Source organism: Neomonachus schauinslandi, chromosome X (genome assembly GCF_002201575.2).
Source record: "Neomonachus schauinslandi chromosome X, ASM220157v2, whole genome shotgun sequence".
Lineage (NCBI taxonomy): Eukaryota > Metazoa > Chordata > Mammalia > Carnivora > Phocidae > Neomonachus > Neomonachus schauinslandi.
In genome coordinates this window covers 87687788-87704684 of record NC_058419.1, presented here as the reverse complement: position 1 = coordinate 87704684, position 16897 = coordinate 87687788, and the positions used below count along the sequence as shown (strand labels likewise).

The 16897-nt window shown below is 35.4% G+C and overlaps 1 protein-coding gene across 7 annotated transcripts in view; it reads left to right on the top strand.

The window, feature by feature from the left end:
• KDM6A (lysine demethylase 6A) overlaps positions 1-16897 on the top strand; it is a 195752-nt gene that overhangs the window by 132492 nt on the left and 46363 nt on the right. Inside the window, exons 9-17 of one of the 7 annotated variants that reach the window (XM_021682128.1) lie at positions 820-913; positions 3720-3846; positions 8927-9025; positions 9169-9388; positions 9947-10081; positions 10534-10689; positions 11259-11354; positions 12306-12407; positions 13080-13475. In XM_021682128.1, coding sequence (XP_021537803.1) covers positions 820-913; positions 3720-3846; positions 8927-9025; positions 9169-9388; positions 9947-10081; positions 10534-10689; positions 11259-11354; positions 12306-12407; positions 13080-13475 — 1425 coding nt within the window. The remainder of the gene's footprint in view (positions 1-819; positions 914-3719; positions 3847-8926; positions 9026-9168; positions 9389-9946; positions 10082-10533; positions 10690-11258; positions 11355-12305; positions 12408-13079; positions 13476-16897) is intronic. The other 6 variants (XM_021682138.2, XM_021682110.2, XM_021682100.1 and 3 more) reach the window with 6 other exon arrangements.

Sequence of the window (16897 nt, the reverse complement as noted above, 5' to 3'; positions counted from 1 at the left end):
TAAAAGCCACTTCAATCCATTGTTCTGCTGAGTATGTTTTAAAGGTAGTATTTAGGAGGTTTTCTTTTGTTGACTTTCCCTTTTCTCCCCTTCCCCTTTTTCTTGGAGGAGCTGTCTTAAGCTTTATAACTGTAGCAATAACAGGTTTCTGTCACTTGGGGGAGGGGACTGTGGGTAAATGGTTTCATTTAGAGATTTGCCTATGGAACCTTAAGTGTTGTGAACGCTTTTACTCTGTAAGTACGGGAGGTTTGGTATCTTTAAAGTCATACATATTATAAATTTTTTCCATAGGATATATACCAGTACCTTTAAACTTAGATTTTAACTAATTTTGCACTTAGATTTTTAAAAACATTTTTGGTGTATACTCTGTTGTTTATATTTAGTTGCTTGGGAACTTGGTGTTTCTAGGTACAGAGATTATGCACTTGGAAGTAGAATATTTCTCTAGCTTCATGAGTGTTACATAATAAAGATGAAATTATTATTAAATAAGTTGAGATGATTTTAACAATTGAGATTTGGCAAATTCTTAAAAGGGCATATTTTAATACTTTATTGTATTGAGTGTTTACTGGTATTAGTTACTCTGAAACATGGACCTATTATCCACAATGGTCTAGTGTTAAAGGAACATTCCGTAATGGAATTAGCACTTTCTTCTTTCAGTTGGCTGTAAGAAGTACGCTAAAGTATCAGGATTATGTAGTAAATCTTTTTTCTTTTTTAGTATTATGTAGTAAATCTTAGTATATGCGCTAATTCTTCAAAGATACCAATTTTATTTTTGTTTAAATCTTTTTTTCTGCTTTTTAGAGGAAGTATCATTCTGCAAAGGAAGCTTATGAACAACTTTTGCAGACGGAAAACCTTTCTGCACAAGTAAAGGCAACTGTCTTACAACAGTTAGGTATGTAATAGTGTACATTTAGTGTATTATAAGTATTTCTCTTTATGATTTTTACATGTCAGGGATGGCAAATATGTGGCTCATGTATTCTATTCTTTTTCCTTCTTTTACCCAGAGTTGATAGAATTAATCTGAACCGAGCATATTTCCACCTTTTGCCAAGCATTGTCCATCTCATTTCAGTTCTTCAGTGTAGCTAGTCCTTTTAAATTCTCAGAATTATTCTCTAGTACTTAACCTATGGGTGAAGGGGGTTGAATACTTCCTTTGTGCCAGATATGCTTAGCACTGAATGAAGTTAAATGATTTGTCTAAAGTCACTTGGTGATTGGTGAGCTTGCTTTCATAGCTCTGTCAATAATATTAACTAAAACATTTCATCCAAAAGTTGTGGAACATCTAACAGTATAGTGTTTTTGTACACATGCAATATTCTAGTCTAATGTTAAAGATGAAGAAACATAGCCATTTGGATGTAATATGTCACTGTGACCAAGAAGATAGTGATTGAGTTCCTTACATTTTGTTTTGTTGTGTAGTTATTGAGTCATGTTTCTTGTATGTATGTGTTATTTGGGTTTTTCCCCCCAGCTTTTGTTTATTTGTTTTTGGTCTGGGCAAATAATTTATTCTTTAATTTTTAACCAACGTGTAGTAATATGAATATTTTCATAATGTGACTTTTTATATAATTTTAAAATCATTTAAGCCTAGATTTTATCACTGATCTTCATGATATTGATACCTATCATATGATTAATTACACAAAATGAGCACATTGTCTTAATATAAAACTTTTGTTTTTAGCTTTGTTTTTAATTTAATCTCTGGTTAGAATTTTACTTGAGTTATCCATACTTTTAAAAATTGTGGAAGTATTTGAATATTTTTTTAATAAGTTTACAGATCATGTTTGAGTTTTGTGAATTTGTATCTTTAAAACAAGTTTATCCCTCTCTGTCCCTCCTCTACTCACATGCACACAGGCTCTCTCTCACTCAAATAAATAAATGAAATCTTAAAAAAAAATTAAAACAAGCTTACTAGTACAGTAAAGAAAGGTTTTGTGTCCTTAAGTAAAAAGAACAAAGTGGTGCCTTTAGCATAAGGCAGCTTACTCATTCAGCTAATTTATGCATTTTAGCTGCAGTGAAGAGTATGTCAGTAGCAAAAATGCATACACCTTTTAAATTTAGGAAATAGATTGAAATAGTTTTGGATTATGTCTGAATCACCTGTCGTCTTTGGCATTGGCTTACCATATTTCAGAGTGTGTAAGTATAATAAACTTTTCATGCTTTTGAACAGAAAAATACCTCTCCTAATTAAGTCTGACTTATGCCTGCACATCAGTCCTTCCTACTTGCTTGTCACTGCTGCTTAAGCAGCTCCTTTTAGAGCTTGTTCCTCTAGGTTCCATTCTTACTAGTAATAGGGCATAATGGAGGAACAGATGAATAAACGTAAATGTGTGATTGATGTGTATTTCCATAAAATACATTAACTCAGTCTCCTTGAAATATCTTTTGGAGCACAGCAACTATAATAAATGTCAGAAAATAAGGGTCCTTATTTGTTTTGTATAATATGGACTATATACAAAGAACAGAGCTGATTTTATGCACTTGAATTGATCCAACTGAAATATGATTTCCCCAGCAAATTAAACCAAATTATTCCTGTGTGTCTTAAAGGTTTTAGAATACATTATTCCATGATCCAATCTTTTGATTGCTTACATAACCCTTTCCTTTCCTTTTCCTTTTCCTTTCCTTTCCTTTTTCCTTTCTTTTTTCCTTTCCTTTCCGTTTCCAACTGTTTTGATATACCTATACATAGTGAAATGAATAGTATTGTCAAGCTAATCAACAGATCCATCTCCTCACATAGTTACCATTTGTTTGTGTGTGGTCAGAGCACCCAAAACCTACTCTCTCAGCAAATTTCCAGTATATATTACAATATTATTAACTATAGTCATTCTGCTGTGCATTACTCTCTAGACTTACTCATCCTACATAACTGCAACTTTGTACCCTTAGACCAGTATCTCCCCATTTCCCCTACCTCCCCATTCCTGGTAATCACCATTCTAATATCTCCTTCTATGTATTCAGCTTTTTGAGATTCTACATACAATTGAGATTATGCACTATTATGCACAATCTAAATTTATTTATTAAACATTTGTGGTACGCATTTTATACCATTTTTATTTACACCATTTGAATATTTTTTAAATAATTGTCGAATGCTTTATAGTTTTTATTTTAGATAAGTTGTGAACATACGTGGCCAATGCCAGTGAGGTAGGGTTATATGTGTGTGTTGTACTCTGAGCTATCATTGATTAAGTAGTCTTAATATTTATTCCTTGGAAATAAACATTGTGTTAATAGACTGTCTTGGAGAGTCTTAAAATGTACATAAAGTTTTACATAGAGCACTGAATAAGATTGAACATCTTTATATGCTTTGTTTCATAACTTGGAATTTTTTCAAATACCAAAATTAGAAAAGAGGAACTACAGTTTGTAATCTACTAAGTGTTAAATCAGTGCTTAATATCGTTTCATTTTCTCTGGAATAAAGTTCTTTATAGGTTTGACTGTGCCTTCCTGTGAGAAACAGACCTCCTTATAATCAGAATTGGCAGTTCTAAATTTTGGGAATGTGTATGCCAAACTAAATGAATAAGTTGACTGAAAAAAGAATATTTTTACTTACGTGTTTTCTGCTTAGTATTCTTAAAATCTGAAGAACAATTAAGTCATTTAGGTAAATACTTTTTAATCATTTACTATAGGTTGGATGCATCACACTGTGGATCTTCTGGGAGATAAAGCCACCAAGGAAAGCTATGCTATTCAGTATCTCCAGAAGTCCTTGGAAGCAGATCCTAATTCTGGCCAGTCCTGGTATTTCCTTGGAAGGTGAGACTATACTTAAGTTTTGCTTTTGTTTATTCCACCTAAGAGATTTGAATTATGAGCTAAAAACGTTTGTTTACATTTATAAGCTGATCAGTGTATTTTCCTTTTTAAATATATTATCACACAGATTTCTGGGAGTTAAAGAAAACTTCTGAGTGTGGTAGTTTCCTCCCACAGCATAATCTGCTCTACTGGGACATTTCTCATTTTGCTTGTTGGATTTTCATTTGACGTGAATTATTGCTGGTTTTTAAAAAGTCTTAGATAGTGGTTCTTCAATCTAGTATTTAAATGCCCTTTCTTCTGATTTCTAGTATTTTCTTTATATGTCTATTTAACAGAACAGAATTAATTTCTTATTCTGCCTAGTGACCACCAGTAGCCAATGGGACCTTGCTATTTGTGATTTGGAATAATGATATATACATTAGAATGGACATAATTTGATTAATAGTAGGTCTGAAATCAGTTCTACTTGACATCTCACAGTGAGAAAGTGGATACATTATTAGTGGATTTGTTGGAAAGGAGAAAGTGACATATAATGAAAATAGTTTTCTGCAAGTCTATAAACTTTTCTCTGTACTTCAAATGCCGAAATTGTGCTTACTGATTATCTGAAATACATCTTTTGTATATGTATCTGATAGATTTATATTTTGGGGCCATTATTAGATTGTATTTTGTTTCCTAACTGGTTTTAGCTTTTGTGGTATGGTGGAAAGATCAGCGTACTAGGAGTTGAGAGACTTGGATTCAAGTCTTGGTTAGGCTAATATATGTGGAATCATGGATGGCGCAGTTAAACTTTTTGATGCTTCAATTTTCTTTTAACCTATTAAATAAGAGGATTATGTTAGATCGTTGGTTTTCATAGGGGACTATTTTGGCCCATAGGGGACATTTTATAATGTGTGGAAATACTTGGTTATCACAACTATGGGGAATGCTACAGGCATCTAGTGGGACAGCCCTCTAGGACAAAAAATTACCTGACCCAAAATGTCAGTAGTGCTAAGGTTGAGAGACCCTGGTTATAGATTATCTGTTAGGTACCTTCTCACCCTGAAGGTTTCAATTTTATGATTTCTTTTGAAATTATCCTATGTTGTTTTAATTTTAAGCTGTTTGAGTTTTCCATAAATCACATTAAGTTTTAGTATTTTGTATGATTTCATTTTTCCTTTAAATTTAGCAAAGTGTTTCTATGAGATGGAGTAATACTAAGATTTAAAAAAATTTTTTTTGGGTTAGTCATTAATAATGTACAATAAGAGTTGGCTGGGAAGGTACCTATTTTTAGCAGAAATTTTCTAATACCTTCCAAAGCTTTATAAAATAATCTAATTTGGGTTGCTCACTAGTAAAGCTTAAGAGTCCAGACTTTGTCTTTCTCTTTCACTGAAGATATTTGGGAGCAGAAACTGGATCTTACCATCTTTATATATTCTCGCCTAGCAAAGTGGCTATTCAATAAATGGAATAAATGAACTGACTGAACACTATTTGTGTTTAAAGCTAGCCCCATGGCTAGTGTTAGTGTTGCACAGTGGGAGGCTTCATACAGGGACTGGGAAGGAGGTCCAGCACTAGAAAGTAGGGGCTGCCTAGTCATCGCCTCTAGTGTTAACGTTATATATGAAAATTTATTTTTATATAGGTTAAAAGGCATGTGTACCAGACATTATTTTCCTTTTGACCTAAAATAAAGATTAGTAGTTTAATACAATACAGTAGTGTTGATTGTCTTTTTAGTATACTTAAAAAAAAATTCTAGGCATTTAAACATCTAAAATTACTATTTTAGTAGTGCTGTAATTTTCAGCTCAGTGAGCAGTATTCCACAGGAGGGTTGTTTTTTTGTTTTTTTGTTTTTTTGTTTTTTTAAAATTTTAGTTAACTGACTTTACATTTAAGCTGCTGAGATGCTTTTATTTGAATCTTTTCAGATAAAATTTTCCAAATACACAACATGCTTTATGATTTCTCAAATAAAGGATACTTACCTCAGTTTAATTTGTTTTGGAGTTCAACATTATCATGTTAGATGTTCATTATTTTTTATCCGTAATAACATAATTCGACGATTGTTTTAGACTTTTTTCATTGATGTTTACTTTTTTTTGACCTCCTTTCACTGCCTTCTGATGTGTTGCTTCTAATCCTTTTTGTTGTGAGAAAATTTTTATAAATAATATATATTTTAAAAGTTATTAAAGCTCTGAATGGAGACCTCAAGTGTCAGTAAGCAGCTTTGGGATTTGATGACCCTAATATTTCTAAGGCTTTTTATTACTTACCTTTGCATTCAGGTCTGTGTTGAAGATGTCATTTGGCATGTGTGTATCATAATACAGGGGTAATGTGGTAATGCTCTTATACTGGTACTTATCACTGACATTGTTAGCACAGAACTATAGAATGTTAGAGCTGGGAGGGACCAGGGAGGTCACCTGCTTCACTCTGTAAATCCTGTCATTTTACAGATATAGAAAGTGAGTTCAGAGGAGGAAAATGTTTTGTCCAAGGTCACAGTCACACAGGTAAACTAAATCAGAACAGGAACTAGAGCCTAGGTTCACTCATTGGTTTTTCAGAGACACAAGGCTGTCTCAGGGGAACTTAGTTAAGTTTTATTAGAGGAAAAGTGGTTGGTGGTTGGACTGGGACGTCTGCGTTTGGGCACATTGGTTTCCTACTTTGACTTTGTAGGAATGGAATGTGAAAACATTGGTTGGGGAATTACTGCTTATTCCTCTCAGTGGTTAGGTAAACTTGTCTGTAAATCTGAGATTTGGCTTTGATTTAACAACAACAAACAGAATGTGTTTTCTACTATCTGTTAAGCATTCCCTTCCTTTGTGGTATCTGTCCCTATTTGGCATTGTCCTGAATTCTCCCTTCGTAAAAGTTTGCAGGCTCGCTCTGACACGGCCCCCTCTGTCTCAGTCACTGACATTTCTTATTGCCCAATCCATAAGATTAGTGATTCTTTAGGCTTTTTCACCTCTCCCTTGTAGTCGTCCTGTGTTCTTAAACCCTCTCTTCTATGTGGATGAATTCCAAATCTAGATCTCTATATTTCAAGGTATTAAATTTCAGGACCACATCTCTTATTTTTTACCTAACATTATCCATTTTAGTGTTCTCACCTCACATCAAAGTAAGCATATTTCAAACCTCATATTCTTTTCCAAACCATCTCCTCTCCTTTTAGTTTTGCCAATAAGGTCACTTTTTATTTATTTATTTTTTTAAACTCTCTTTGCTCAGGCTTAAATCTAAGTTATCCCACCCCTCCCCCCCCATGGATATCTAATCAGTTGGTCACAGAGTCTTTATCTGTCTTTTTGGTTTACTATTTCTCCCTTCTTTTCCTTTCTTGCCATTTTCATTACTTTTACCCCAATTTTGGCCTGTTCCAAGCCAGTGAGTATAGCTGCCTTCTTTTTTACTGTCCATAATTTATTTTCCTTTCAGTTTATCCCTACACATTGTTAGCAGATTAATATTCCTGTAAAGTGCTTTCGTGGTGCCATTTCTCTTGTTAGAAGACCAAAAACTTCAGGTTATCCTTGGGCTGGATTTATAATTCTCTACTCTTTGTATCTGTGCTGTCTTCTATACATTAGGTTTTGCTCATACTGTTCAGACAACATTTTGAAATGCCTTCTCTCATCTTCTCCGTCTGAATCAGTGGTTCCCAGACTTTTGGATTACATGAATCAGTAAAATTTCAAAGAATAATTATGAGGATCTAAATATGCTATTTGGGCACGTAAAAACATTTAAGGATTTTTTGCTGTTGGGGCGCCTGGGTGGCTCAGTCGTTAAGTGTCTGCCTTCTGCTTAGGTCTTGGTCCCAGGGTCCTGGGATATAGAGCCCCGCATCGGGCTCCCTGCTCTGCGGGAAGCCTGCTTCTCCCTCTCCTACTCCCTCTGCTTGTGTTCCCTCTCTCGCTGTCTCTCTCTCTGTCAAATAAATAAATAAAAATCTTTAAAAAAAATTTTTTTTGAGGTTTACTCAGTTGTATTTCAAAATAAGTCGGTTGCAGTGTAAGTATTAATTAGTTTAATGGAAAATTTATGTAAGTGTATGTTATCTTTCCATTTTATTTTCATGGCCAAATTGCCATATATTGGCTGATAATTGATAATCACAGATCTAAACTATATGCATCTATACATACTCAAATTCCTTAGTGTTACCCTTCCCTTTCTTGCTTTTCCTAAATCCTGTAGTGTGTATTTTGGTGTCTTTTACCCTAAATTCTCAGAACAGTTCTTGTCTGTGTCAGCCATATGATAACGGCATCATGACATTTGTAATGTGTCTTCAGTCCTCAACTGAATTGTAAGCTCCTTGAAGGCAGGGACTGGGTTCTGTTTTTTCTTTTTTCCTTAGTGCCAAGCACTAAGAAGATCATTTCTATATATTTATAGTTTCAGCTGCTGCTCTGTGTTTCCATCCAGTACATCTGCATTAAGAAAATGACAGGTCCTTGAAACTTTAATCATACCTTGTTACCCTTACATGTCGTGAAATATTGCACTCACCTTATTATTACTGTTTTTGATAGTTAGCTTGATTTTACCTGCATCTTAATGTTTGTATTTTTTACAAATTACAGAATGATTGAGCTCATGGTTATTATTTAGGAAAGGAGAACTGAAATCTGATTCAGCAAATCTTACCAGCATAGAATGGTTTTCTTGGTTTTTAACTCTGTGTTCTTACTGTGAATGTAAGCTATATAAATAGATCAAGCTATTTAAGTGGAATGGCACGTGTGCATGTGTGTGCACGTGTGCGCTTTCAACTCTATATGATATTGAAGTAATATGGCCTTTAATTATTTTAATATTGTTCATTAATGCAGCGTGCTTTAGCACTTATCAGATAAACTACAATATAGTTCACTGAATGGTTAATTATAATGTACATTATAATTTTATATATATATATACACATTCACAGAAATTTGTAAGCTTATTAGGATTTTTATTTGCCTTGAAGTTTTTCAGAAAATTAATCAGTATTAATGGAATTGTCTGGATCTTTTTTTCCCTCCCCTCTCAGGTGCTATTCAAGTATTGGGAAAGTTCAGGATGCCTTTATATCTTACAGGCAGTCTATTGATAAATCAGAAGCAAGTGCAGATACATGGTGTTCAATAGGGTAAGACGTTATATAAAAATAATGGTCTTATACTTGATATACAACTGTTGCATAACGTGTAATGTACTTAGTAGTTAATATCACTTGAGAAGCTAAGTAGTTTTCTTAGTTGACCTATTTTTTTTCTGACTTTCTCTTTCTAGCGTGCTATATCAGCAGCAAAATCAGCCTATGGATGCTTTACAGGCTTATATTTGTGCTGTACAATTGGACCATGGCCATGCTGCAGCCTGGATGGACCTAGGCACACTCTATGAATCCTGCAACCAGCCTCAGGATGCCATTAAATGCTACTTAAATGCAACCAGAAGCAAAAGTTGTAGTAATACCTCTGCACTTGCAGCACGAATTAAGTATTTACAGGTAAAACTTTTAAATAGCAGTTTTTTAAAGGCACATGTTTCCCCATGACACTCAGGCAGGAGGCGGGTGGCTGGAAAGTTTGTCTAGTTGTGTTTTGATGTCTATAATTTGTTTCCATATTTTGTAAACATACCATAGCTTGTAATATTATTTTACTTTTCATTTTAAGTAAGATATGCAGTATTTAAAAGATGCTCTTTTGCACATTTACTGTTGATGCATATTAATTTACATAATTTTTTTCTATGTGCTGTCTACATTTTTAAGTTGTCATAGCATTTTAGAGAAAAGAACACAAACACTGTCTTTCACTCTTGCTTGGAGTTTCATGAGAAGACAGCTATGAGAACTCTGATAACAGAGCTCAGCTTTGTTTTAATTCTCACAAAGGTTTATATTCCGGTTACCCTCTTTATACTTAGTATCTTTCTGAAACCCCAAATTAAGAATCTATTTTCTTTTAAAAACAATTAGTTATAGCATTTAGGAAGATTTAGTGGACTTGCTCTTACTCAAGTAGGCTTGTGTTAAATTTGCTTTTTACATAATTTTTCCTAGGCTCAGTTGTGTAACCTTCCACAAGGTAGTCTACAGAATAAAACTAAATTACTTCCTAGTATTGAGGAGGCGTGGAGCCTACCAATCCCCGCAGAGCTTACCTCCAGGCAGGGTGCCATGAACACAGCACAGCAGGTGAGAAGTTGGGTTATGTTCTGCAGGTGCCCAGCTTTAAGGGTTCTTTTCAATCTGTAGTGGTCAAGCGTATTTTACTAAGTACAGGAGGCTTTTATTAATGAAAAGCCTTTTGCTGTAATTGTGAAGGGAATCTAGATATTCAAAATAAAACTCCCTCTAATATGGGAAGAAATTTTGGGGTGCCAATTTAGAACCTTTGTGCATTTTCATGATTTTGAAGGAGATTTCTTAAAATAATGCTGCAGTGGTTTGTTTAATTTTTAAAGCAGTTTTTCAAAGGAAGGTACACATTCCTCCATTGATGATTCATTTGATTTTGATTTTCAATAATTGCAATCAGCGATGTCCACATAGCTTTGAAAATATGCAGTTTGTAAAGTTTTATAATTTGAAGGAATGAACTAAGAATATATAGAACCCTATTTTTGTCTTCCTTCTGTGATTCTTAGGCATGTAAACCTCATCATCCAAATACTGAACCTGTAGTAGGCCTCAGTCAAACACCAATTTCACAGCAATCCTTGCCACTACACATGATTCCTTCTAGCCAAGTAGATGACCTGTCCAGTCCTGCCAAGAGGAAAAGAACATCTAGTCCAACAAAGGTATATGTTTTAGAGAAATAGAAAAATCCCAGTCAAAAAGGAAACTCCCAACTGCCCTGAACTTGTGCAGTTTGACTGTCTCCTGTCCTTTATATTAAATCTGTGGACATCAAAGAGTGAAAGGTTTGAGTTTTTCTATCCCAAATTATTAGCATCATATTAAATATAGAAAGTAGGGATAAATTTGCATTCATCAAATCATTTTATTCATCTCCCTGCCGTTAAGATCTCAACACACTTTTCATCATCACTTTCTCCTGACATTGAGATAAATTTATTGTTGGATCTAGTGGACAGTATGGTATTTAGGTTAGCCATTTGGGCCATAGTTTAGGGGTGGGCCTTTTTGGGTGGCTTATTAAGGAATCAATATTTCTGTTTTAAATTTATGATTTCCCAAATTTATTATGCATGTAAAATTATTTTTAAAAGAATTTAATGTCATAACTTTTTTTATATGTAATATTCCAATTCATAGTCATTTGGCCTTCATTAGTCATTATTGTTAATTCCATGGATTTAACCAAATATTCTTTAATTTTTTTTTTTTTTTTATCAATTTTCCTCAGAATACTTCTGATAATTGGAGTAGTGGCCATGCAGTGTCACATCCTCCAGTACAGCAACAAGCTCATTCGTGGTGTTTGACACCACAGAAATTACAGGTATGTAAGATACGCTTTTGACAGATTATTTTTCCTCTTGAAAAAGAGTACAGGCAGTAAACCTCAAATTTTTAAGTATTCTTAAAGTTGAGTGGCAGTAAATCCAATTAATATACACATAAGCAAAATGAACCCACTTTTATCAGAGTAATGGGATAATTTATTCTTGATTTTTTTCACTTATTTTTAGTTTTATTTTTAAACAGGCAATATATTCACATGCTTCAGACTGCATCAGTATGATTATAGGCTATATAAAGTAAATTCTCCTTCCAGTTCCTGCTCCTACCCACTTAGTTCTCCTTCTAACAGCCAGTCCATGTTATTAGTTTACCTACCTTTCCTGAGATGGCGTGCATGTACAAGCAAATATGCATCCTCCTTCTCTCTCATGTTATTTTTCTCCTTTTTTACACAAATGGTAGAATGCTATATATATTGATAATAATGTATTTTTACAGACTTTTCCATGTCAGTACGTAAAGAGCTTCTTTGTTCTTTTATGGCTACAGCATATTTATTTATGTAGATGTCACACGTTTATTTAAGCAGAGCACTAGGTTTGGATAGTCAGGCTGTCTTCAAACTTTTTCTGTTCCAAACAGTGCTGCTTTGAGTGTACTTGACATGATGCATTTTTAAGCTTAAAGAACTTTCTTTCTGTGTGAATACCAAAAAATACTGTATTGACAAGTAAAATTTTATGCCCATTTGTCTCAAATATCACATTATAGTAAACCTCTTTAGATGAGTGTTTATTTCTTACTCTCTCAAACTTTTTAAAGGGCTTCATCTTGGGGTTGATTGCTGTTGATCAGGAATCCGTATCTTTGACTAGATAGCGGTTCTGAGTTGGTGTAGTCATTTCAGGACAAGGTTGCTTAGAATAGTGAGCTTGAGCTGGTTTCTTAGATATGCCTTTGACTGTATTCTCCTTTCTTCTTCTTCTAGCACTTGGAACAGCTCCGTGCAAATAGAAATAACTTAAATCCAGCACAGAAACTGATGCTGGAACAGCTGGAAAGTCAGTTTGTCTTAATGCAGCAACACCAAGTGTGTATAGAATTTTTTTCCCCTAAAATTTGTTAGCATTTTGAGTATTTTTCTTGACTAAAACATCCTTTTAGAGCATGTTCATGCCCACTTCTTTCTGCCACTATTTGGTGGAATTTAGTAATCTTCTTGCTTCTTAAAATACTAATAATGGACAGAGATTTTTAGATAAAAATAGCTGTAAATTTAATTTTGAGCACAAGAGTGCTCAAATTTGTTACTTATTTACATGCTGTTTTGCCTGTGTTCTTAAGGGTTATTTATATTATTTAATACTTAACAAGCTATCCTAAACTGAGGTGAGGTTCTTTTCTTCAGGACTTGTTTAGTTTGGAGGACCTGGCATGTAAATAAAATAGAATGAAAATTTGAGATCCCCTGTTTTCTGCTTGGGGAAAAGACCTATAAATTCTAGTTTTCATAATTTTCAGCTGCTTTCTTTTGTCTTTACTGAAGGGATGTTTCTCAAAACAGATTTCTGCTTTTCTGAGGGAGCTAATCTAAATACGAATAAACACAGTTTCTTGTTTTTAAAAAGTGTGTATTTTTCAACCTAGAGAAATTAAATGTTAGAGTAAAATCAGAGATTACCTGGTTGCATGCCTTCATATTCTGGTTCTCTACCTTTTGGGCCACACAAGCAGCATTTATTTTTCATTTGCTTTTTGACAGATGAGACAAACAGGAGTTGCACAGGTACGAGCTACTGGAATTCCTAATGGGCCAACAGCTGACTCATCACTGCCTACAAACTCAGTCTCTGGCCAGCAGCCCCAGCTTGCTCTGACCAGAGTGCCTAGCGTCTCTCAGCCTGGAGTCCGCCCTGCCTGCCCTGGGCAGCCTTTGGCCAACGGACCCTTTTCTACAGGCCATGTTCCCTGTAGCACATCAAGAACGCTGGGGAGTACAGACACTATTTTGATAGGCAATAATCACATAACAGGAAGTGGAAGTAATGGAAACGTGCCTTACCTGCAGAGAAACGCACTCACTCTACCTCATAACCGCACAAACCTGACCAGCAGCACAGAGGAGCCGTGGAAAAACCAACTATCTAACTCCACTCAGGTAATAGAAGGACTAGCTGCATTGTTGGCTCCTCACGTAATAGTTGTCTTTATTTGGTTTTACGCATTTTGAGAGGAAAAAGAAGTTTGAGGAATGTTTTTATAAGCATTTTATAGTACTATAATGTTATTAACTACATTTTGACCCCCTACACACACACACACACACACACACACACACACACACACACACGAGTATATTTTCTTTTCCATTACAAAATTCTCCCCACACACGCACGCATGGGCACACCCACACAATCTTGGAACTTTCCAAAAGAAGAAAACAGATCATACAGTCCCCCAAAACTTTGTTAATTTACAGTGGCATAAACATTTATGTAATGGTACTTAGTTCATTTCTACATATATTGCCTACTTAAGATCAGGTGCTTATGCTAAGTTTTAGGTATTCACTGTGGTGGGTGAAAAAGACCATTAAAGAAGCAGTTACCATAAATTACTATGAAGCATGACTTTGGTGAAAAGTGCTGCCAGAGTACCTAGGACGGCACATAAACTAAGATGTTAAGAGTCTCCAGAAATTGGAGAATTTGGGAGGGGAGAGAGCTGCTGGTAAAATGTGCCTAGAGTATAGATTATGAAGAGGTAAGGGTGAAATATCAGGCTGAGGAAGGTAGAAAAAGTTGCCTAATTTGTCTTTAAGGCAAAGTGGAGCCACTGAAGTTTTCAAAACAGAATAATGGATTTCATGGACATTATTTCTGTCAAAAATACGTGCCATATTTTACTCAGTTCACTGTTAGACACAATTTCTAAGTTTTTACTTCTAAATATTTACACACATAGTTTTTCCTATGTTTTGGATTGTTTCCGTGGAACGGATGTTTCAAAGTGGAACTGAAAGGTCAAAGAGTAAGCATCTAAAAAAAAATGTTGCCAACACACATTGCCAAATGATTTGTGCTTTTATTAGTCTACTATTAAGAAATATTTGACTTACTGCTGGTTAGCCTTTTATTATTGGTCAAACCAATTAAGTTCTTTTTCTAAGACTTCTAAGTTTATTCTTAAAGTACTGCTGTTGGTGGGACCATCTCTTCTAGAATGATTAGTAGTTTTATTTATCCTTAAATTTTGAGCACCTACTGTGTCCATGTCCTATTTGAGGCTCTGGGGATAAATCCACAAACAAAAATGACTTAATTCATGCAGATAAAAAAAAATAGACAAGTAAGCATTATATATAGAACATTAGGTAATGATATATTTAGTTCTCTGGAAAAGTGTATTAGGGGAGCTGGGGAGTACTAGAGATCAGTGGTAGAGGATTCACAGTTATAAATAGGAAGGTCAGGGAAGGCTTCACTGGAAGGTGACATTTGAATAAAGACCTGAAAGAGTTACGGAAGTGAGCCTTAAAGGTATTTGTGATTAGAGTGTTCAAGCCCAAAAAACTAATGATGTAATATATGGTGATTAACATAACATTAAAAAATGAAAAAAAAAAAAAAAGTGTTCAAGCCCAGGGAGCAGCAAGAAGCAGTAGGCCCTAAGGTAGGAGTGTGTTTTGCATTTTTTGAGGCAAATCAAGGTGACAAGCATGGCTGAGTGGGCCCAGCTAAGGGTGAGAAGAGGGGAGGTAAATGTGGCCCAGCTAGAAACAGGCTGTCTGAATCATGTCAGCCTTGTAGGCCATTATAAGGGTATTGGACTTTATTGTGCATTGCATGGGAAACTGTAGGGGGTTTTTGAATGGAGGAGTAACATGATCTGAACTTAGTTTTTAACTAGATCCTCTCTGGTACTCTGGATAGACTAAAGGAGGCAAAGGTAGAAATGATGTGACCGATTTGGAGGTTATTGCTGTAAGCCAGGTTAAGAGATGGTGGTGGCTAGACCCAGAATGGCAGCAGTAGAAATGGTCAGCTTTTGGGTTCATTTGGAAGGTAGAACTGATGGGATTAGCTGACAGAGTGGGGTGAGAAAGAGAGGAGTCCAAGCTAGCCTGACCCACTTTAAGGGATGGATGAGTCTGGGTGAGCTCACCATGCCAGGGCAGGGGCGTGGGGGAGCAGTAGATGGAGGAAAGAACTCAAGACTGCAAGCCTTGAGGCATTCCAGTGTAATAGGTCAGGAAATTGAAGAACTAGCAAAGAAGGCTAGAAGAGGAGTGACCTGTGAGGTAGTAGGAGATCCAGGAGAATGTGAGTGATGTCCTGGAAGCCAAGTGAAGAAAATCTTTCAAGGAGGAAAGCATGATCGAAGTATAAATCATATAGTGCTCATTGGCCTAGTAAGGTAAGGACTGGGAATTGACCATCTGAGGTATTTGGTGACATTGCTGGGGCCAGGAAAAACTAAGGGGCACAAGCCAAATCTACCCCATGACCACGACCTGCTTTTGTTACTGTTCTTGTTTTTACAGCCCACAAATGAAGAATGGATTTTCATTTTTAAAGCATTCTTAAAAAAAAAAAAAAAAAAAGAATGTGTAACAGAGACCTATATAGCCCACAAAGCCTAAAATATTTTCTGTGTGACACTTTACAGAAAACATTTGGATGAGAACAATTTCAGTGGATTGGTGGGGGCAAAAGCCTAACTGTAGTTGGCTTCAACATAAAATGGAAAAAGAAATTGAAAGCAATAAATGGTAGACAGTTCCAACACAGATACTTTAGTCACGTGGGCTGTGTACTGCACAGTGCCGGGGTGCCATCCCCATAGATCATGACATAAAAAGGAAGGAGAGAAACAGGCGACAGCTGAAGGGGAAGTGGGATAAGAGTTGTTTTTTGTTTTAAATTTAAGTTGGGAGAAATCAGAAATTTAAGGGGGGAGGTGAAAGCTAATGGGCAGCGTTCGGTATAGAGGGAGAAATTAATACAGGAGGAAGAGGAGAAAATTGTTAGAGTAGGTGAGAGGATGGGATTTTGGAGGGGGGGGGGTTCCAGGTCATTCAGCAATAAAGGATTTTTAGAAGGATAACATGAGATGTTTGCTAGAATGCCTATAGTGCTAAGGTATAATTGGCAGCTAATAAATGAAAACCTTTGTTAATGATTGTAAATTATGATTCTTTATTACATCTAATTCCTAGCTTGCTTAGTTGCTTAGATTTCCAGTAAATACTCTCTTAACTCTACTTTGGAAATTTGCTGTCTTTTAAAAACATAATTCCAATGAAAGAACCTTCAGTTTGCAGGCCATGAGGCCTCTCTGTACATGACTGAGTACCAGGTGGCAGAGAGCCGCAGCCTTTGTTTCATGGGTGCCCAGGCCAGTGTCTGCTTTACAATTTAGGTAATGCAATTGGGAAAGGTGTCTAAAAAATGGTTGTTGAGCTGATTCTAGGTCAGAAGTTTCCCAAATGAGGATGCTGCATGATCAGTGTAGCTGGGGAGTTTCTATCTCTGGCATTAATATAATTAAAGAGGCTTTTTCAAAAATACTTTTCTCAAG